This window comes from Protopterus annectens, chromosome 16.part0 (genome assembly GCF_019279795.1).
Source record: "Protopterus annectens isolate FY-2018-M chromosome 16.part0, PAN1.0, whole genome shotgun sequence".
Lineage (NCBI taxonomy): Eukaryota > Metazoa > Chordata > Ceratodontiformes > Protopteridae > Protopterus > Protopterus annectens.
The window spans coordinates 745,785,351-745,809,095 of record NC_056750.1 but is presented as its reverse complement, the minus strand read 5'-3'; the positions used below and the strand labels follow the sequence as shown (position 1 = coordinate 745,809,095).

At 39.0% G+C, this 23,745-nt stretch overlaps 2 protein-coding genes across 7 annotated transcripts in view; one reads left to right on the top strand and one right to left on the bottom strand.

Moving 5' to 3' along the window:
- ASTN2 (astrotactin 2) overlaps window positions 1-23,745 on the bottom strand; it is a 7,150,955-nt gene that overhangs the window by 1,849,527 nt on the left and 5,277,683 nt on the right. The window lies entirely within an intron of this gene.
- TRIM32 (tripartite motif containing 32) lies at window positions 3,776-14,012 on the top strand. Of its 2 annotated transcripts, none has more exons than XM_044057936.1 (2): window positions 3,776-3,841; window positions 10,985-14,012. In XM_044057936.1, exons 1-2 carry the CDS (start codon window positions 3,787-3,789, stop codon window positions 12,979-12,981), a joined length of 2,052 nt encoding a protein of 683 aa, XP_043913871.1. In that variant the 5' UTR covers window positions 3,776-3,786; the 3' UTR covers window positions 12,982-14,012. The 2 variants fall into 2 exon arrangements, with proteins under 2 accessions (XP_043913871.1, XP_043913872.1); XM_044057937.1 differs by lacking the exon at window positions 3,776-3,841 and adding an exon at window positions 3,868-4,058.

The window sequence follows — 23,745 nt, the reverse complement described above, 5'->3', positions numbered from 1 at the left end:
ATGATGATTCGCTCCATGGCCTTGCAGATAAGGTTAGTCTGACTAAAAAATCTATAGTTCCCGGAGTCAGTGGAAGCACCACCGTTGTGCAAGGGGATAACGGTGGCCATTTTCCATTCAGATGGAATGAAGCCGGTGCTTAAGACTATAACTGAAGAGAATACCTGATGTTACTGCTAATTCTTGTTGGAGGCCATGTAGGACGCAGCCTGGGATGTTATCAGGTCTCATAGATGCTGTGATTTTGGCCTTAAAGAGGGCATTTATGACCTTCTCTCCAGAGATACAAGGTGGGAGACAGGCGGAAGGAATGCCATGGGGTAGGTGTGTTGGGGACAGGGGAATAAAGTTTTCACAGAAACCGTCAGCTAACAGGTTTTCTACGTCCACAGGCTCAGTGTATATGGTATCATTAACTACCAGTTCAGTGCAACTTTGGGTCTTCCCTTTTAGCATACCTCTCAACTGTACAGATTTTCGCAGAATGTCTAGATTTTGGCCTCATATTTTTTGGCCCGTTTTTCATAAAATTCTGTTTTTCTGGCATATTAATGGTAAATCATTAAAGATTGAATTTCAAAAATAATGACAGACATTTGAGTTTCACACTTCATACCCTTCAGAAAATTCATACTACTGCTAAACCTGTTATTCTATTAACTTTCTAAGTTTGAAAGAGCAATATTTAAAAATTGTCCCTATTTTTGGGCCTTTGTCCCACTTTTATTTATAGCTTTGTCTAGATTTCTTACTCTAAGAGGTTGAGAGTTTAGGCTATGAATTTAAATAAAGAAAACCTTATGATTGTCCTTAGTTGAGGATGCTAATTTGGATTCATAGTTTGCTTTGGAGGGCATCACAAGAAGTCTTATTTGCTTGCTTAAGCTGAGTAGGGAGTGCTTCCAGTTTAGGGCATGCTCCTTCTTACTTTTGGACAATTCCGTCCACTTATTGTAAAGCCTGTTAATGGCAGTTGTCCATCAAGCAGGTTTGCTCTTCCTTGAAGAGCTTGTCTTGGTCTTATCAGGTACAGCCATGTCAATGTGGTTATACAGGTGTATGTAAAAAGCATTGGTGTAAGACTCTGCATAGTTGCCAGTTACATCTGAGGGGGGATATGCAGTGAAGCTATTTATACCAACCCTTAGAAAGATATAATCTGCTTTGGAGAAGTTTTTTAGTTTAGTTGTTGCTAGGGGGGTCCGGTGTGACAGTTACTTCAAATGCGACTGATTTGTGGTCAGATCTGACAATGGAAGACCTAACACTGGGGGTGCTACAGCGGGGTCCCCCATACTGGTAAACACCAGATCCTAGTTGGGGTGTCCACCAGCTGGTCCAGGGCATTGGAATTTATGAACATAAGGAAACTTTGGGCAGTCAATGGATAGGTAATTAAAATCACTCAAAACCATGGTGTTCAGATGGATCTTGATGGTTTCCAGCAGATCCATGTAGGCAATATGAGTGTCTTGATTCATGGAGGGGTCCTGTATCTGGCAATGGTTTGAATAGGTGTCCTACCAACAGTTAGCTGCATCTGAAGTGTTTCCAGGGAATCATGCTGGTTAACCAATCTGGAGGTGGATTTATCTTTAATGAATATTGATGCACCACCTCCTTTAGTTTTCACACTTTCCATTTGTGGTCTGAACGTGTGGTAGGAGGTGTAACCCAGTATGGCTGGAGTGCTCTTCACTGCCTTGATCCAGGTCTCAGTGACTGCACAGATGTCAGTGTCTTCCAAGGTGAAGACAGCTTCCAGTGTGAGTGCAGTTTCATGCTAAGCTCCTAGCATTTAGCAGGATAACCTTGAGACTGTTTTTTGATGAAATTTTACGTCAGCAATTTTGTCCTTGTGACACTGCCTTAAAAAGGCAAGACTCTTTGTCAATAGTCAAAACTCCCAGTGGTAACAGATGAAGACCATCTCTGGCAATACACTGAGGTCTATCGATCATGTCATCCACGGCTGACACAATCTGGATCCTCTTAGAATGACACCAGAACTAAGTCAATTATTGAAGTCAATGATTTTCTGTTTATATTGTGATATCATCGTAGGCGAGGGTAATATGCTGCTCAAGGCTAGGGACATACCTGCCTGTGACAAATAACCAGAGAGCTCAATCATGTCTCTCCTCATGTAGTCCAGGGAGTTGCATCTCAAGTCATTCACACCGAAGTGCACTATGACGGAATCATAATGGTGCTTGTTGAGAAACATGAATGCCTGCGTGATCTGATGGATCCTGGCACCAGAAAGACAGCTGACTGTGACTTTCTCCATGTTCAGCCTGTTGAGGGGTACGTCTGTGTGTCTCACTAGAGAGTCTCCTAAGGCTAAGATATTTGGAGTGAATGTGCTTTACCTTGCAGGCTTTGATGGCGAGACACTTGTGTTTGTATCATTACGTGTTTTGGGTGTTATGTTTGGTTTATTAAGTTATGTGTTTTGGAGGTGTCTAGTGTTTAGGTAGATTTTTGAGCACCTATGCATATGTTTGTCTATGTGTATGCTGTGTGTTCATTAGTAGGAGTTGTGGTAGGTGGGATGACAACCTGCTCTGTATTGCAATCTATTGCGTGAGACATTTCTAAATGTGCACAACATGAAAGGAAACTAAATGGATGAGTGTATCACAAAGTGGGTCTATATATACTACTGAATGACTACTGATATTCAAGCAGCAGCCCCCCTCATTGTTTCTGTTCTGGATCTGCCACTGCTAATCATGCCTATCAAGTATACCTCATTACCAGCAACGTTCCTCATTTTGTCTTAAAATGTCCATGTTCCTGGTTGCTCCACATTGAAAGAGTATGTCACACATTCAGTTTTAAGAACTTTTTCAACTGTTATCTGTGGTAACCAATACTGAATCATACTAATTTATCAAAATAACTTCTTTAAAAGTATAATGTAACACATTTAACCATCCTGTGAGCTTCCAGGTTGGAGTTATATACTCTCAACTGTCTCTGACGTTGACTCGTACTTTAGCTCTGTGCCTCTTAAAAACTGAAAAATTTGGAGAAAAGGTGGTGAATTACACTTAATGACAGCAATTAAAATTATAGACTTATTTTGCTTCAAAAAATAGATATGCATTCACATTTCTTATTCTATCAAAGTCTCTGGTTAATATCAATAAATGTTTTAAAAATGTTCAGATTATGTCTGGATTTGTCCATGATTTTGAGAACAACGCTGTCATTAAGCGTTTCACCCTTTGCCCATTTGTGATTTAATCCAGACTATGAGAGATGGAAGGTTGAGAGTTAAGCTGCTAATGTTTGCAGAGAGTCCCTGATTCTGTTCAACTTTGTCCTCGATTGGCTGAGAGCTATGCAACTGGATAACTAAGTTATCTAGTGCCATTTTGCTGTTTTGTAGTCCATACTCCATACAAATACTAGGTCAAAGGGCACTTGTTTCTGCTGCTTTGCATTAACATCTATCCCCGCCCCCTATGGCTGCTTCACAATAGCTCTGTTCAAAACAGTAGAGGAAAAGTGTTAAGAAAAGCAGCACAAATTTAATAATCCCTTCAATATCCAAGAAATCCACGTCATTATTCCGTTTTAAACTTACATTCGGCCGTAAAACATTCACCTACAGAAAATGAATACCAACACAGAATTGAATGTGCCGGAGATAAAGCAATGTTTATCAACAGCAGGACACATTAAACTCGTTGAGCTCTGGATTTAACAAAAAGCGTCCTGTCACCTTAAGTAATCGGGGTTTGGGAAGTACGAGGTGACGTCATGCCACGTGTGAGAATGTTAGAATTGTTAGCTGTGACGTTGTACAGTAGAGGGGATAGTTGGCAGTCAGGTAAGGTAGTTGCAGTTTCAGTCTTTCCTGGACCCATGAAGCAGTGTTTTGTAGCAAGCAATTGTGCGTCCTTTATCAGAGGCAAAAGTTCTAGCTGTTTATGTACTATTCGTGATAGTGTAACGAACTGCGGTGTTTTTGGTTACCCGCCCTCTGCTGTAAACAGGGCCAGCGTGGTGGTTATCTTTGATAAGTAACGTAAGGTGGAATTCAGTCGGTATGCAAATTAATTTTTAATCACGTATTTAGCAATGTAGGCTCCGTGCTCTGTCCGTGCTAATTTTCTATTTGTATAGAATGCATTTTTAGACACTGACGATGTTTACTTTCTATAATGAGCACCCAAGCCTTGATTTCCAAATATATTGCAGATTCTCCAGGGTGTCCGTTCTTAACTATGCATGTAAAGTATCGGCTGCAGTACTTTACAAAATCATTCTGTTGTGAGAGATGGTACGTGGGTTCAAGTAAACATTCAGATCATTATTTTAAAGAATGCTACATAAATGTTAGGTATTGTGTGGTGTAGTTACCCCCCCCCCCCCTTAATTTCAGTTGTTACAAGTATTAGTGTTTTTCTGTTTTAATGATAGGCATTATGAGAAAATGATTATCCCAAAATGAACGACAGGCTTTAAATAGTAGTGTCACATATTTTAGCCTTATCCTCGGATTTTGAGAAAAAAAGTTGAGAACTGTCTGTAAATCACCGGCCAAATATGCCTCATACAGTCCACCCCATTCACAACCCTTTTCCCATTCTTCCACATGGGGTTGGGTGTCACTTCAACAGTGACAATCATATGCAGCCACGTTTACACTACCGGGAGTCTATCCCACCAGTTCTGTTTTTCCATACCAAACATTCACCTATGGTCAAGTTTAGAGTAGCAGGAGAGTTGTTGCTTTGTGAAAGGTTAATAGGGTTGCCACCTTTTCAGATGGCCAAAGTGGGGCAGTTGTGGTACAAACATCAGATTTTGCAGGCCAAAAACATACCCACGGCCAGTACAAGGGGCAGAACTTCACTTGTTTGCCTAAATAAAAGCTTATTCTTGCAACATTTTAGTTGCTTATTCTGTTTCTTATAACATTTAGGTGTTTCAGATACAGAATTACTGTTTTATGCAACTATTAAATAAAATATAGGAAATAATTTTGCCCTGATATTTCAGGACAGTTGCCATTCTTACAATATTTTTGCAGGACACAACTGCCCAAAGAGGGACTGTCCCTCGCAAAGTGGGACAGGTGGTAACCCTAGAAAGGTATTGTGGGTGACTCCCTAACATTTCCGGCACACCCGTGGGCTTGGCTTTTAGCGATGTGGGCAGGGATTGCTATGGCGCAGCAGTAGGGAGGGGGTTTCTACACAGCAGAATCACCGTTTAGGGTGCTGCCTAAAAATGCTATTGGTGAGATGCAGCTATGGAATAGCGAATTGTCTGTGGAGAGCCTAAGCAGAGAAAACCTTGTCAGCTGTGAATGGGAAAGTGTGTGTCAGCAATGAAAGAGCAGAGCAGTTGAGCATAGGGTCAGTAGCCTTTTCAGAAATGACAGTAAGGCAGGAGTTAACTTATGACTGAATGTAGCAACCCCTGGTGGATTGAGCATTACATCCATAATTTATTTGGGATGTGGGTATATTGACTGGTATGCCATCAGGTGATTGATACCAGTACATTCTGTCATTTGTGCTGGGATGCACAGAAAACATTAAAATGTAATTTCATGCATAACTGAAGCAAACATATTTAATATATAACCAGAATGATTTACATTACTGAACTGAGTGGCTATCACCCTCTGATTCCTGTTTATATATAAAGTAATAAAAACCTTGGATCAGAAGAAATCAGACCGTAGACTAAAAATTGTGCTTTCGTTCTTTTACTGTTTTAAAACGCAAACTTCATCAGAAACTTCATTTAAATGTACACTCTAGACAGTGCAAACAACATGTGGAAGTTTAAAACTACAGTAACGTTTGCACTGTCTACAGTTTCTGATGAAGTTCACGTTTTAAAATAGTAAACAAATGAAAACACTTAATTTTTAGTCTACAGTCTGATTTCTTCTGATCAAGGTTTTTATTGTTTTATGTAGTCGTGTTTCTCTCGTTTGATAGTTTATATATATATATATATATATATATATATCTATATATATATATATATTTTTTTAATTTAATTACAGAAATATTTAAATCGTTTTGTTTTAGTATATCTTCCCAAGCAGTGTAATATGAAGTGTGTTGATCTTGTTCTTAATAAAGTGTAGGCAACAAACCCTTGAAGTCAGACATAGCCTCCTTACCACATACAATACCAAATTATGCAGTTTTGGTATTTTTCCGTTAAACCCCTACCACGCAGTTTCGCTGCCAGATCGGCGTGTCTCGCCTTTATTTTTACACAGACGTGCATTTTGAACAGAGTACATGCCCGCCAGTATTATATTTATGTATACTTTGTCTGACCTGATAGTATCTTATGTTTTTATGCAAGTAGGGGAAGAAAGATGTTTATTTTTATCATCTATCAAATGCAGTTTAATCTATTGCATTGTAAGCATAGGAGCCCCCCATTCCAAAAAAGTTATTCGTGTTTTTTCAGGTATGTTAGAAATGTTCCCTTTTGAATTTTTCAGCAATGGAAATGTTTATGGTAAGGAAACACAGAACCATCATTTTGTGTTTTATGGGCTTCTTATACATACGCATTGTTTTCTTGTTGGGAGCAAGTGTTATCAAGAATGCCACGCTTGCCGGTTTCATATATTAAGTGTTTCACACAGCACTTTGAATCCCATGGTCTTTCTCCCTTTGTGTTTAGTTTATTAGGAATGTTAAGGAAAGTGAAGTAAATGGCTTCTTGATAAATGCACACAAAGGTTCTCCAGATTCCAGCAAGGTAGCTCGTTTTTGATCTTTTTCAACTTCTTTTCATTCAATCTTACCACCATTTAGGCAGTTCCTGCTTTTTTCAGAAATACTATACATAAATATTTTCAAGTTAGAAGATCGTTCCAACAGTATATTGTACAGCATTGAACAAACAAAAAGAGAAACAGCGTGGTAGGTGTTTAACGGAAAAGTACCCATTTTTTTAATGAAACGTGTATTATTTTTGCATTTTATTTTGCTAAGGATGGACCCCTGAAATTTTCCTGGAGCTGAGAATCCCTATCATAATATCTTGAAAGACCGAACTCACAGTCCCATATTACTTAAGTTAATATATAGGGTACCATGCTAAGTGCAACTGCAGGGATTCCTTTCCTTGAAAAACGTCAGCTTCGTTTGGAAGGTGGAACACCTCCCATTGAATGTTAACACATTTAATGATGTCATGCCTCGAAACTGTCCAGAATTTTGCAAAATATAGAGATTTTTGCCTCGTAGTTTTGGTCGGTTTTTCTTAAAGTTTGTGGTTTTCTAGTAAGATGACGCTGAGGACAGGGGTCACTAAATGGCAGTTGTAATGTGAGATTCAGATCTTTCAGAAAGTATATGCAAATGGAAAAACCTGTTTAACTAGAAATCTTCTAAGTTTACAAGAGCAGTATGTAAAATCTGGATCATTGTCCCACCATTATTTTTGACATAGTTCAACATTTTTACATTGAGAGATATAATGGTGAAAGCACCATGTTAATAAGAAATTGTTTTTCTAAAGTTAGTTTTTCTTTACTCAAACTGCCAGTTGCATGTTTCTCTCTCATTCCAGGATTTCTTATCTCCTTAACTCCCTTACCTACAAATGATGATTACAGCTCACCAATGGGAAGAGTAGTAGCATGAGAATCTTCCTATAATTTAAGAATCAATTAAAAGAATTGCAGAATTTCTCACTTAAAAAACTTTAACACGTGTAAAACTGAAAAAAATGCATGTTTCAAAGATGCTGGCTAATGTGTGTATCTTTGATAGAATTGCACAATGTTAGTTGTTGCATCTCTGTTCTTTCAGATGCACTGTGTTCCTCACTGATTGTAATATTGTTTAATACTTATGTTTATTTCTATGGGGGACCTTCTGCTTTTTTAGTGCCCTTTAATTTGTATGTTATTGGTTTGTTATTTGATGGTGAACACTGAGAACAGCAGGTGTCAAAGGACAAGCCTCTTGGGGCATTCCTGTTTACTCCATTTATTGATAAGGAGATGATAAAACAAAATATGGGCTGTTGGGATGAAAGTATCTTATGCTTTCAGAAGTTTAGGGAGTAAAGTATATAGAATAGTGTCACTTGATTGAAGAAAAGTTTCTGTCAAAGAAGTGTGATTCAATTTCTGATTTCTGGTAACCCTGTCTGAGGTGTTGGTGCTGCTGCCTTTCCTTTGAATGTTAGATAACTATACAGAGATGTGCAGTATGCCTGTATTATGAACAGATATTCCCAGTTTTTCAGTTATACAGCAGTTGCTATGATGCTTTTTTTCTCATTAACAAGCTCTTTTAAGTTATTTTAAAGTGTGTGAGAATTGGGTTTTTAATGTTGTTTAAAATCTGGAAAAGTAGAAAGCTTTTTCAAATAATTTTTTGTTAATCTTAACAAATGGCCACATGAAAGACAGGATTGTTTGTATACTTGATGTTGCCCTAACTAGTAAAAGATTACATTAATCACAGAAATTTTCAGCAAATCCATAATTAACAAGAAACTAGTACAGTGTACATAACCATTATTATTATTATTATTATTATATCCAGCATCAGAGCACACGTCAGTAAATCTGATTTCCTCTCCATCATAGTATTACCCCTTGCCTTGCTATCCTAGTGGCTGAAAAGCCTTTGTCACCAGCATGCATTCTTGAAAGGGTTTGTTCTTTGGCATGTGTTATATATAGGTTCATAGGTGTGTACTAGGCTAATGGCCCTGGAGACTTTACAAGCCTAGCCCAAAGAAGTGCCTTGGTATCGTGCCACCCTACATTAGTTCCCAGTGCCTCTATCCAGTAGAGCCACTGGAGTAATCCCTGGGGTGAACTTTCTATTTCCCATCCACTCATCAAGATTTCTCTTGAAGAGGGGCAGCAAGGTGCTCTGCTTGACATGTATAGGAAATACTAAAGCATGGGCAGTCTCTGGGTGAGGAACCTGTCCCTCCAGCATGTTCTGTTGATTGTGGTAATGAGGTTGAGGTCTCTGGAGCATGTGGTGCAGAGGGATTGGGATTTCTTTAGATGTAGCATTTCTAACAGAGCTGGGTCAGACATGGCTTTGTAAGTCAAGCAAAGATAGTCTTTAAGGAGGCGATATGAGACAGGAAATTAGCTGCAGTCATTTGATTCTGTCCATGTGTAGGACATGTGTTTAATGCCTAGGATCCTCTTCGTGAGGTAATTCTATGGCCTCCCCAGCTGTTGCAGGTGTCTAGTGACTTTTTTAATTCCATGCACTGACCAGTCTGGTCCTCTCTGCATTCTTCTTCCCTGCTTATGTTGATAGACTCAACTTACAGATTTGTACTTGGTTTCCTCATAAAAAAGTGAAAAGCCTTGGATTGGGCTGAGTGAAGCATTTATTTTTTATTTATTTTTATTTATCATTTGTTGTCCGGGAAAGTCCGACTAGGTTCCACAGAGCCTGTTTTCAGCGGAGGCCCAGGGAGAAATGCTCCAGATGCATGTCTTTGGAATTTTTTCATTTAGTGGATTGGGGGCTTTGATACTGATAATTTTCTTATGTTTTGACTGTAGAGAGGAGAATTACTACTAAAAAAAAAAAAAAAAAAAAAAGTTAACACCGGTAAATTTGAAATGCACAGGCCAAAATTTAATTGGAGTCTTTGGATGGCCACATTGTCTATGATAGGTTTTAATTATAAGGTGTTAAGTAAAAGGGTATTTGTAATGTTTTACTGTCTTCATTCACTGGATGTAGGACATCTAGGAGTGGGTTATAAATAATTTTTTGCCATGTTCCTATTATTTAAAAAAAAAAAAAAAGGAAGAAGCTACCTGTTAAATCTTCTTATTTCACAACTGTTTTGTGGTTTACAGGTAATTCAGAATCACTGCACCAGTGTTGCTAATGCACCTTGTCTGATATTCGTATATGCAGATGATTCACTGCTATTGCCTGGTCCATAGTGGTATGCAAAAGTAGTGAGGAGTTACCTTTTTTCCCCCCAAGAATGACTTAGACTTGGCTTTGTTAAAAAATAGACTGGCTAAGGATTTTGCGACTCTATCATAAGTGTCAATGATAGAAGCCTCTTGAAAAAGAGTATTTTGACCCTTTACCATTTTGGTCTGTAAAAATTGCAGAAGTATATATCCTAGAAAAATAATAATATTTAAAGACTTGTACTTATATAGGGAAAGTCTTAGCCAAGGAGTAATGATCATCTTCTTGAAAAAAAGGCTAGACTTTCATTGTTTAACTTGAACATGAGGAAGAGATGGATTCCATTAGTAAAAGCCATAAAACGTTAGATTTACAGATTTCATGTTCTGATGAAGTTTGAAGTGTTTCTGAAATTCAAACCTTTTTCAAGAAGGATTATCATCATAATTTTAGGAATAAGTAATTCCGGAATATGACCACAGCCAATTGAAACACCGTACCAGATAGGAGATCTGTAAGTTGCTTGGCTGAGGTACTGCCTTCTGTGTAATGGGTGTTTTATAAGCCTTTGCATTAGTATTTGTAAAAAAAAAAACAGTGCTGCTATTTTTGAAGCCCTGTAAATTCCATATTTAGCCCCACTCATTAAACATTAGTCACAGTAGCTTTCCTCTTGCCATTGTGTTCTATGAGGTGCATAGACACAGCAGTGCTGGAGACATATGTGACGTACTAAATGAATTAACTTAGATTGTGTTACTGTTGTTCTTTTGTAGTGCGTATGGTTTGATGTCCACTGTTTTCTTTCTGTCTCTCTTTTGTACTAGCAGCCACATGGCCAGTTGCTGTACCAGCTTTATTCTGTGATTGCCATTCTTTGGGTAACTGTTTGTTCAGATTTTCCATGTGACCATGTCTTCTTTAAGGAGCTGCAGTATTTTACCTTTGTATGAAACATGTTGAACCACTGTCACAGTATCTCTTCTATTGATGGAATGTCTAATTTTGTATTGCTTGTCTTTGACTTTGAAGATGCAGCCGAATAATTTTGTCTTTTCTTTTTGTAGGTAGAGGGTGGTTTGGAAGGCTTTCAAAGGCCATGGCATCTGCACCTACTATAGACCCTGATGTAGTGCGAGAAGTGCTGGAGTGCCCCATTTGTATGGAGACCTTTAATGAGGATCAGAGGAGACCGAAGCTGTTGAATTGTGGACACACCATCTGCAGACAGTGCCTGGAGAAACTTGTAGCAGATAGCATAAATGGGGTCCGATGTCCTTTCTGTATCAAAGTAACAAAACTTCGCAATCCTAGCCAATTAACTGACAACCTTACTGTACTAAAATTCATTGATTCTACAAGTATTAGTTCCACAGTGAGTGCCATGATGTGCAAAGTGTGCAGAAATAGACTTCCAAGACACTTCTGCCAGAAATGCACATTTGTCCTGTGTGAACCTTGCAGGAATGAGAGGCATCATCTGCAAGGGCATAATATTATTTCTATCAGAACTGCAGCTGAACTGCACAGGAAGGCAGTTGGAGAAAAACTAGCTGAACTCCACAAATTGATAGCTGACATGCAGAAAAGGAAGGCGGCATTGGAAAACATATCAAAAGACCTTCAATCAAAGTATAAAACTGTGCTCCATGAATACACTCTGGAAGAGCAATGCATACAGGAAGAACTTGCTAAGTCACGTAGATCTTTCTCGAGTGCACTGGCTGATACTGAGAAAATAAATACTCAGGCACTTGAAGAACTTGACTACCAGTTAAGTATTGCTGAAGTTCAGATAATCTCAAGATGTGATTATCTCACAGCTAAAATTAAACAAACAGACATTACTTTGTTAGAAAGTGTGATTGATGATGAAGACCCTGAACTGACTAGCAGCAATCTGCCATCACAGGTAACACTGCAGGAGGTACAGTTTGTCAAAGTTAACCAATTGCAACCTTTAGAAGTTGGCCAACTTGTAACAAAGCCATACAATGTGAACATTAAAGAGTGCTCTGTTGATGAGTCTCACTTTTTCAGTGATACATGGAAGAATACAGAAATATCAGTTGCAGAAGGGAGCTCAGTGTCTAAAGTTACACCTTCCAAAAGGCGGCAATCAATCATAGCTGTTCCTGTTGTTCAGCAGTGCCATTTCATTAAAAAGATCGGTTGCAAAGGAAGTGTGCCTGGAAGTTTCAGCCTTCCGGTCAGCCTGTGTGTCACACCACAAGAGGAAGTTTTAGTTGCAGATCAGGGTAATTGCAGAATTCAGATCTTTAATAAGAGAGGATTTTGTAGAGAGATCAGGAGGAATCAAGGTGGCATTGACTCTTTTGTTCTTGGTTTATTTGGAGCAGACCCCCCCTCTCTAGTTCCACTTTCTGTAGCCATCAGCAACCAGGGATTGATAGGAGTAACTGACCACTATGATAACTCTGTAAAAATTTATACATTTGATGGACGCTGCATAGCATTTCATCGGAGTCATCTGACTAAACCATGGGGTATTGCTGCTATGCCTTCAGGGCAGTTTGCTGTGACTGATGTTGAAGGTGGTAAGTTATGGTGCCTCACTGTTGATCGCACTGCTGGAGTTGTAAACTGCAGTCAGCTTTGTAGTGCGGTCCATCCTAAATTTGTTGCCAGCAATTTAGAGGGAACTGTGTATTTTAGTCAGGGACTAGGCCTGAGATTGGAAAACCGAGATACTAAGCATCACCTTGAAGGGGGTTTCTCCATTGGCTCGGTAGGGCCAGATGGCCAGCTTGGACGACAGCTGAGCCATTTCTTCTCTGAAAATGAAGACTTCAGATGCATTGCAGGACTTTGTGTCGATCCAAGAGGTGATCTTCTTGTTGCTGATTGTGGCCGTAAAGAAATTCTCTTATTTCCCAAAGACGGTGGTCATAGAGTTTTAATAAATGAAGGGCTAACATGCCCAGTTAGTGTAGCTGTTACATTACAAGGACAGTTGCTTGTTTTAGACTGCTGGGATCACTGCATTAAAATGTATAATTACGATATGAGGAGACCACCATCTCAATCCTGTCAACATATTTAGTCTACTTAACAGACTATCTTGCGTGCAGAGACTCAAGATTAGAGATGAACTGGATTATGTCTGAGCTCTAATTTTATATAAATGTAGAATTTTTTTTTAGTCTGAAGTAAAACCTGAGCAGTACCATAAGCCAAACAATGTTCTGTTGCAGCTGTTAAGCCTACATTCTTTTCAAGTGATGTAAGCATTTTACAGGAACTTAATTAAAAACAGCAGGTGTTCATTTGGTTCAGCCAGATATATTTTGGTGCAGGCTTTGCAGTCAATGACTATCAAAACAACACTGTATATTTACAGGGTTGTAGAGTGTTTACATCTAGTTGATTTTCAGAATTTTCTTCTCTCCTAAGTACTGGGAAATCAGTTATACAGAGCATACAAACTCATGTAAGAAGGAAATTATTTCCTAATTTAATGAGGGGGTATATATACTTTTAGCTTCAATTTTATATTCCACAAACAGGGTTCCATAACCTATCTGTTACTTAGTTTGCCCGTAGCAGCTTTATCTAACTGAGACATAAGGGGGAGCCAGAGTCTATTTCTATCATTCACCTGAGTGGAAGGTATGAAAAATAGTCCTTGTAAGGGTCCTAGTCTATCACAAGACACCAGCACACACTTATCAGTTGCACGTGGGACACATACCTATAGTCATTGTGGAGGGTTGCCATTTTACATACAGCTGTGTGTAGAGTACCTGTTTAGCAGGTGCTTTACTGTTTCAGAGTGACTTTGGCCATTACACTAATAAACTGGACTATCTCCCATCAAATCAGAAGTCCTGTGACTAGAAGATACGTCAAGTTTGTTGAAGACAGTCTGTTCACACGTGTACATTAACATATCCCATGCTGTCAAAGTACCAGCTCGGACAGCAGTCGCTATGATTTTAACCAAGGTTTGAAGATGAACATTGTTTTTTAATGTAACAAACATTGGTAATGTAACAGTTTTTTTTTTTGTTTTGTTTTACAAACAAGATATGTCACTTTACTATTTTTGATGAATAAATCTGTACTTGATGCTGCTGTGGCAAGCGTTTCTGTAGAAAGTTAAAACTTTTCCTTAGTTGAGAATTAAATGTCAGGGAGAAGATCCTGAAAAGTTTGTGCTTCCTTATCTGGAATGGCCTGAGTGTTGCTGCAGTGTTTAACTATCATCCCCGTCATTTTACAAACTGAATAGTGGCCTCGCATCCATGTTATTATGCATTACTGTAAGTTTTGTATTTCTGTTCATATTGTTGCATGATGTTTGCCAGCCACTGACAAACCAGGTTGTAGCATATGCATGGAGTGGTAGCCCACTGTTTTCTTTGGTGGTGGAAGTCATTACAGAGTTGGGTACTCTAATCTTCTGCCTTTTTTTTTTTTTTTTGAAGGGGATTAATGGATATTATGGCCTGTCTGTCGTCCTCTTTCCATGGCTTGAAGGTATATAAAAATAGCAGTCTCCCCATGTGTTTCCAGTTGTCACAAACCTTCCTTACAGTAAGACAAGCACTTTGCCATGAGGTTAACAAGTTCTTGTCTCCTGTCCACACCAACATTGCCAGAAGTCTAAACCTCAAAGTGCACGCACAGGAGGCACTCCTCAGTATGGAGAAAATCGATATATGTGCAGTAACAGAAACCTGGTTTAAGGCTCCAGAGAGCACCCCAGCACTACCAGGCTACAACTTATACCATACGTTTCGGCCACAGAACCCGTACCGAAATACAAAAGGTGGGGGCGTACCACATTCATCAAGGATACCCACACCTCCAGGTTAGTGGCACAGCACGATGCTTCATAGATCCACGTGCAACTAACAACGGGCAAAACTGCAATTCAAATTGTAGCTTGCTACAGATCACCCAGCATGTCCCAGGACCCTCATTCCACATTTCTGGAAACATAAAGGTCCTACCAAACACCCTAATATTGGGTGATTTCAATTACCCAAACACTAACTGGGAGAACTACTCAAGTACTAACTCCCTTGCCCAACATTTCCTAGAATTTATAAACTCAAATGCCCTGGATCTACGGTCAGCACTCCCACCGGAGGTGACAAAATGTTGGACATGGTCATCACCAACATGGGCGACTGGTGTTCCACACCGGAGGTCAACCCCTCACTGGTTAGATCTGACCATAAACAAATCACTCTGGATATCCAGATTCCTCCCCCACCCCCGGACAAGAAAACCACCGTGAAAAAATTTTCAAAAGCAAACTTCACGTTACTTAAGACCGAGGTGGAAAGTTTTAAAGCCCCCATGCTAAACGATAATGCTGTCCAAGCTGCAAAATCTTTTACTGATTCATTCTGTGGGCACCTACAAGAATGCATGGATCGTGCTATCCCAAGCAAAATTAAGACTCACTCCTCCAAGAAAACGAAACCAGTCTGGTGGACCCCTTCCATAAACAGGCTATACAATAGGAGGAGGAAACTAGTATAGAAAAGAGTAAAATCCCAAGAAGGGAAGACATCCCCTATCAGTATCAGCAAGAAACTACGATTCCTCATAAAATCATCCAGGGTGAGCTTCGAAAGAAAAATTGCCAGGGACTCCAAAGATAACCACAAGGCATTCTTTAGCTATATCAAGAATCTAAGTGGCAAAGCTCAGATCTGCTCGGAGTTAGTGCAGAATAGTACAAAATACACTGAACCGACCGATATCACCAACATCCTGGCAGACAGGTTCAGTGCAAACTTCACCACCCCTCTCACCCCCAAAAGGGCCTATAACCATACCAGAAGAATGTAGAGCCCCTAAAATCACAGACACTCAGGTTAAAACAGCCCTCTCCAAAGCCAAAAACACAGCATCAATAGGACCCGGACAGGACGGTGTCCCAGACTGCATCCTACATGAGCTCAAAGATGAACTAACCCCTCACCTAAACACACTGTTCAAACACAGACTCTCCACAGGCTACATACCCATAGAGTGGCACACAGCAACAGTTATTCCGCTCCACAAAGGTGGAGCCACAACAGACCCTGGGAACTATCGCCCTATAAGCCTGATTAGCTTGGTCTACAAGGCTATGGAGCACATAATCATGGAACTTATTAACAGAGACATTGGGAACATCCAAACACTGGACCCTACCCAGTTCAGCTTTAAGGGCAGATCATGCCTCCTAAACATGGTGGACTTCTTTGAGACAGTTACCAAGGCTATAGACTAGGGTAAGGTGGTACACAGCCTACCTAGGCCTCGCAAAGGCCTTCAACACCATTCCTCATTCTGGTATTATAGACAAGCTCACCAGACTGAACATAAACCCCTATGTCACAAGATAAGTTACCAACTGGCTCACCGACAGAACCCACATGGTGAGAGTTGCGGGAGCTAGATCCGACTCTAAAGCGGTTACATGCGTTCCCCAGTGCTCAGTCCTAGGACCCCTCCTGTTCAGCATATACTTCTCAGAGGTACAGGCAAGCACAGGAGGACTATGGCTGACCAAGTTCACAGACGACTGCAAACTAGGGGCTAGAATTGACTCTCTGGCTAACACAGACATCCTCCAAAAGGGTCTCACTGAGACGGATACCTGGTGTCAAAATCATGGCCTCAAGCTAAATGCCAAAAAAGTGCATAGTCATCCCCTTTGGAAAAAACAAAGTACCCACAAACTACCACACAGGTGGTAGTCCCCTAAGTACGGAAGACGTAATAAGGGATCTGGGGACCCAAATAGATAGTAATCTCTCCTTTGATAATCACATTGCCAAAGTGGATAGAAAATCCTTCCATGTTGCCCACCTAATCACAAAAGGGTTCGCATCCAGATCAAAAGAGGTCATTGTGCCCCTCTACTCATCACTCATCAGCCCCATTTGGGATGTACCTTACAAGACACCTGCAACAGCTGGAAAGACCACAGAAGTACCTCACCAAGAGGATCACTGGCCTCAAACAGATGCCATATGCAGCTCAACTGAAGAAATTCCAGCTGTACTCTGTTGCATACCGCCTACTCAGAGGTGATCTCTGCCTGGCATACAAGGCCATGTCCAACCTAGAATTGATGGACATGCTCCACCTAAAGAAAACCATATCCCCTCAAGCCACACGCTGTAGGGATCTAAACCTCACCACAACAATAAATAGGACATGCTGGAGGGATAGATTCCTGTCCCAGAGACTTCACATGCTTTGGAACAAGATTTCAATCTACATTAGGCAGAGCTCCTCACTAACACTCTTCAAGAGTAACCTTGACGAGTGGATGGGAAGCCGAAAGTTTACCCCAGGGATCACTTCAATGGCTCTGCTGGACAGAGGCACAGGGAACTAATCTAAGGGGGTGGCAAAAGCCAACACATTCTGGCTAGGCTTATAAATGCCTTTGGGCAAATAGCCTAGTACCTACCTATAAGACGTGGATCTGCCAGACTGTTGAACAGCTAAAAATATTCCTGTGAAAAGCAAGAGAAGAAATTATTGAATTTGAAGTCTGCAGAGAATTTGCAGAAATGGGTACACCTTAGTAGGAGAGAGAGATCCTAATGCCATTTTGAGAAAAAGCTCATGGAATACTGCCAGAATTCTAAAAGCCAAATAACTATAATGATTATTTTAAAATGAGACTTCATTGTAACCATTCAAATGTAGTTTGACTTGTGACAAAGTCATTCCTGATCTCTTAAATTGCTGTTAGTAAGATGACTTTGGACTATTAACTTGGCAGATGGAGTAAGTCATTGATTGTTTTTAATGGTCAGCTTTTGACTTTGGGGTGGAGAGATTAGTGATACCAGCCATTTTGAATGAAGTGTTATTTCTTTTTAATGTATTAATTCTATGACTTGGATAATTATTATGTAGAACTCTGCACTGAACAAAACGTACACTGAATTGCCATGAAGCATGCAGAGAAGAATGTTTACAATATTTTCTTGTAGGTAGTGGCTCTGGCATGATCCATGCAATAAACTACGTTTGTGCAAATGCATGAATTTTGCATCGAATATTTGTTATTGTGAATAGCATCTCTTCTTCATCTCATTTCCCTTAGTGTGTACCCACTCTTTATAGATTAGCTCCGCTATCAAACTTTAGTTGGGGTGTGGTTTGGACAGCATTATCTGAAGACTTGTTGGCAAGAGAATGTTTCTTCAACATCCCTCCAAATTGTATGATATCTGAGCTCCTTTTATGTAGAGCACATGTGGTGTGCACTGTTACTTAAATTTGTTGATTTACCAAGAACTAACTGCATGCATCTTATGATCTGGTGAAAAGTCTTGTCTTTGGTTATCAGTAGCATGACTCAACCTCCTAGCACAAGAAGTCTGGATAAAGCTTAAAATAAAGGGGCTACAAATTGTGAAAAAAAGGCAGAGATTTTAAATATTGCTCTTCTAAATGAAGAATATTGCTAGAGTAACAGCATTTGCTCTTATAAACAAAGAATAGTGCTAGAGTAAATGCATGTCCTTACTTAGTGACATCAATCCTGAGCGATTTGCCAGAAAAACACAACTTTTATGATGAGGCACAAATCTGGACCTTTGAGAGGTATGATCAGTGGGTCTAAATGATACTACATGTATTAGGACTGCTCATGTGACAAAACCTTCACAGGATGCCAGTCATCACTCGTCCTTTTCGTCCCACATGAAAGCAACACTTGACTAAGAAATAGCCTGAGGCTGTGTGACTGAGAAAATTAATCTTTATTTATAGTTGATAGCCAGGTAATATGCAGCTGAAGCCTTTGAGGTCTTGGCAAGTTCTAGCCCTGTCATAGACCTTAATTATGATAGATTTTCAGTATTCTTCCTTAAGGCCAAAGCGAGATTTGCTGGTGCCCCTTCCTCAGACTTTTCTTGTGGGGCAGAAAGCCTACTTATTGGTTTCTGTTCATTACTCTGGACTCTGAAGTTGTCTCACTGGGTCTGCAGTTCTTTGCTCCCTTAGAGATGATTCCAGTCTCACCCTTGACCATATCTAAGTTGATTGCAAGTGCTGCTCTGATAGTTTTTGGTCTGTACATCAGCAGGTTGACCTCCCTCACATTGAATCTGTAGGCCTCAGCAGTGGCTTTGGGGTAAGTGTTGCAGTTGTCAAAACTGATGCCAGAGTATTTGTCCCTGCTCAGGATAACTCCAGCTTATAAACACTTGCTTTCCTCTTTCTGAATTTCATTCACATTTTTGAGTATTTCCAGGAAAGCCACATATAAAAAGAAGCATGTTGATTTCATACACTGAGTGAACAATCTCTGAGCTTGATGAGGAAAATGTTAAATTGTCAGCATTCCCCTAACAACTCCAAGTTAGCAGGGAGTTCGGGAGATGGAATGCTTGGAAGGTTGCCCACAAACCCAGTATCCTCCCAAGAAAACACACTCTAGGATGCCTTCTGCTCTAGTCTCCATTCTTACAGAGTGGTTCCCCTAATGGATATTCTTAAGGTAACCACTAGTGTAAAATGGGATAGCCTGGATTCAGTAGCTCCAGTGCCAAGAAAAAAAGATTGTCTTCTTTAACCCTTAAGGCAGTGATTACCTCCGTTTCAGTAGCTGCTAAGAGTGGTGGAATGTCTTGCAAAGTCACTGTACACATCCTTTGTTTTTCATGAAGGTAACTTGATTTGTCCACTTCATTTATTTCCTGCATGAATGGCATTAGTTGACAAATGGACCTACTAAGGACAAGGTAATGTCCCTGTCAGCAACATTATCCTCTGTAGCCTAGCTTATGATGCACATGTCTTGTAATTTATCTAAGGGGTTGTTTAAGATGCAAGAGGCAAGGTCTGGCACAGGTGGGCAAAATCTGCCTGCAAGTCCAGAGATGCACTGAACAACTGGCATAAATCAAACTAATAATACACAAAATAAGAGGATGACTGAGACTGTTGAAGTTCAGGTGGAAGATAGCCAGCAACTTTGTGCAAATTAAGTCATAATTCACTGTTCCAGGAAAGAGGTTTGGAGATGCATCAGCTTTTTAATGCAGTAAGAGGAGCCGCATTATGATTCCTCGTTATCATGGAAGATGTTAACAAGGAACTGGAATAAATGTTAGAAAAGAATAGTCTGAACTTTATGATGTGAAAGCAGCATGCAGTACTGAAAATGTAAGGAAAAACATTTTGCTTGTGTAGCAAAAGCAGGGGAAACATCAGTACAAAAGTGTTACAGTGAGATAAGTGAAGTGACCCATGGTAAGAATTATGAATAACAATGAGCTAAAATAATTACTAAAAAAGATACCCTGTATGGATCACAATTATTTATACTTTTTTTTTTTTTTCATTCATCTAGACTGTGAGACTTGTGACTTTTGACTTGATGGATTTTTTTAGTGGATACTTTGTCTTACAAGACAAGTGTCTAGTTGCTGGAAAAAAAGTTTATTTGCCTTTTAGAACTGATATAGTTTCTGACCTAAATGTTTAATCCCCCCTCCCCCAATATCTGTCAGCTTGTTATGAAGAATGACAGTTGTTTGGAATGCTGAAAAACATGTTTTTTCTTCTTCCCCTTAATGTTTGTCAGCTTGTTAAAAATATTAAGCAAAATGAAGGATAACAGCTGTATTCAGATGATGAAATACTACAGATGCAGAGGAAGGAAACAGTTGTAATGATAAAGGTATAACCCATGTAGGCACTGATCAGACCTATCATCGATTACAATGCCCCCTTTGGAATGTACCTCACCAGGCATATCCAACACATGGAGTGTCCACAGATGTTCTTCACTAAAAGAAAACAGGGTTTAAGTAACATGTCCTATGCAGACCACGTCAAGGCTCTATCCCTGTATTCTGTCTCTTATAGGCTGTTGCAGAGAGACCTATGCCTGGCATACAAGGTATTGTCAGACTCCACTCTGTTGGAGCTCCTGCATATCTTCAAAACAAACAGCACCAGAACTACCCCGTTGTAAATATGTAGACTTTGCCTGTAATATCGATAGGACTTACTACTGAGACAGGTCTGTAGCACAGGGACTACACCTTCTCTGTAACAGGCTCCCTAACCATGTGAAGCAGAAATCCTCCCTAACCCATTTCAAATTTAACATGGACAATTGGATGGGGAACAGAAAATGTATCCCTGGTTTGGCAGCTATGTGTCTAATGGGCACAGGCAGCCTGTCAATGTTTCATCTCCCACACCCTGCTTGTTAATGTTTCACTTCACAAGCCCCTGCTTACACTTATCAAGGGTACTAGAACTTGTCAGAAATGCTTAAAGGGCCCTTGTGGTTGTTAGCCTAGTAAACACCTATGAAGCTAAATATTGCAAAGGAGACTGGATACAGAACATAATGAGAGAAGTTAACAAAATTAAAAACAGGTGCAATGTAATGGAGATTAATTTCAAACAGGAATACAGGAAGTTGAAATTAGTATGGTGAATACATCTGAATTTTTTGAACAATCTGGGGATGCAGACAAAGAAAAGAATGGAATATATAAAAAAAATTCCCTTGAGGAAAGAAAATAAGCAAAATCTTCATAAAGTCAAGAAAAAAGGAAAAAAGCTTCACAGTAACATCTTTTAATATTAACAGTGTTAGAAATGAGGTAAGTTGTTTTTGTTTATTAAAATGTGCTTGAATCTTCATGTAGCTGTTATCTAATTTTTTTAGATTTGTGGTGCTTAAGTGCAATGTAGAGATTACACGCAGACTATTTATAGACACACAGTTTTATGGAATCTAGGATCAGACATTTTCAGGGATTTGTTTTATGATTAAAAATTAATATATGTGTACCGAATAAAGAGTATATTAAGAACTGACAGAACGTTTATTGCAGATATACACCTGCATACTTGATGTGTATACAAACCTAAGGCAGAGAGAAGTGTTGCTTTAATTAAAGGAAAATATAACAATGCAAATGGGAGATAAACTGATATTAAGAAAAAGAAAAATAAATTGACACAAGACATAGGTTATGAAATTTGGAAACCTATATATAACTAAAGAATGGTATCACACACACTATAGATAGGTATCCCCAATTTATTTAATTTGAATTTGTTTTATAGGGTAGAGCAGTGATCAAGTCTGACCAGTTCTAGTCTTGGGCCAGGGTCAAAACTGACGAGACATACAAAATGAATGAGTACACCACCAATATGACAGTAAAACATCACAATGGTATAGTTATGCTTTAGATACAGAGTAAGTTTAATGTATTAATTTACAATATGTATAAAAGTTAAAGTAAAATAAATGAGAGATGTGAGTAGGAGTAGAGAAGAGTTTAAGTGATGAGACCTCAGGAGTAATGGGTACAGTTTGAAATAAATTTTATTCTTATCTGATTAATTTTTGTGAAAAGAAAGAGTATGCTGTAATGGATTTTCAGTCATAGTGTAGTTTGGACAGTTATATAGCAGGATGAAAATAAGATAATGTTTGGAAAATGATTAAAAAAATATAGGGCATCTAGTAAGTAATATTTAAAGAGAAAAGTAGAATTGTGGGATGATCAGTGTACAAGATGTTTATATTTTGTGGACAGGGTGTATGTTCAAGCAAAAGTGTAGGGCTCAGTATTGAAATAAAAGAAAAAAAGAGTGTTGCAAAGGATGGCACAATATTTTGTAAATACTTAAAACTACATGGGACAATAGAAGTAAATGAAAAGCTTTATAGAAAAAGAGAAAAAAAATAATGTAGAGGACAAAACATAGAATTGCTGTTGACTAAACAAAGTGGAGAAAAGTAGTATTCTTTTTTGGCAAAATTTGTGAAAACAGAATTGAGAAATACTGGTAAAGCAAGATAAAATTATAGAAATAATATTAACTTACTTAAAAAATACTGTAAGGCTCTCATTTGAAGGAATCCAGTAAGGTACATCAATTTAACAAGGAGACATTAGTGGAGTTTGAGAAGGATTTTGATATTCAAGAGTTAGACTTTTGTGTAAGACAAGATTTACTTCAGTGCCAATTATAGATGACCTAGGATACAAGTTTCATAAGTATAGGAATACTCAAAAATAGTGTTCATGCAAGTTTTAAATGATTGGGGAAATGAGAGATTAAAAAAAAACAACTATGTGAAGGAATAATTAAATTGCTGTGTTAGAAAAGTGCTAAAATGATATTAAAATTAGAGGGCAATAACAGTGAACAGTGTAGATGATAAGGTTTTAATCAAGATAGAGGTTCTGCTTGAAAAAATTATAGGGGCAATAAATAGGTGACAAAGTATTTGGAAATAGAGGAAAGAAAAGTCAAAGTTGGTTGTAGATGTAGCAAGGTCTTATGATTGTGTGGATCATGCAGTTATGAGGTTTATTAGATTCATATGGGATTTGGGAAAAAATGCAGGTTGTTAAAATGCTTCCCTATTAAATAAGCGAATGTTCAGTGTTTTGAAGGTCATTTTATCGACAGCTAAATGTTGAATACTCCAAATCCAAAACGAACGGAATAGTGATGTTTCTCCTAGGGAGAAAAAAAAATGGCTGGTCTGCAAAAAAAAAAAAAAAAGCCCAAATACAAAATAAAGTGTGGGGCTATATCCCCCACACCACCCCTACTTAAATATACCAACTCCGAGATCACACCATAATGGAGGAAATGGCAAAGTCCCGAAAATGGCCCAGTGATTTGTTTCCCTAGGAAAAAAATTGCTGTTAGTTTTGTTCGGGATTTGGCCTTTTTGGCATTTAGCTGTTGACAAAGCAACATTCGATACATTGAATGTTCGCTTAAATAATAGGGAACAATTAAAACAGCCCGCAAGTTTAATTATGTTAATGGATGTCAAAGTAGG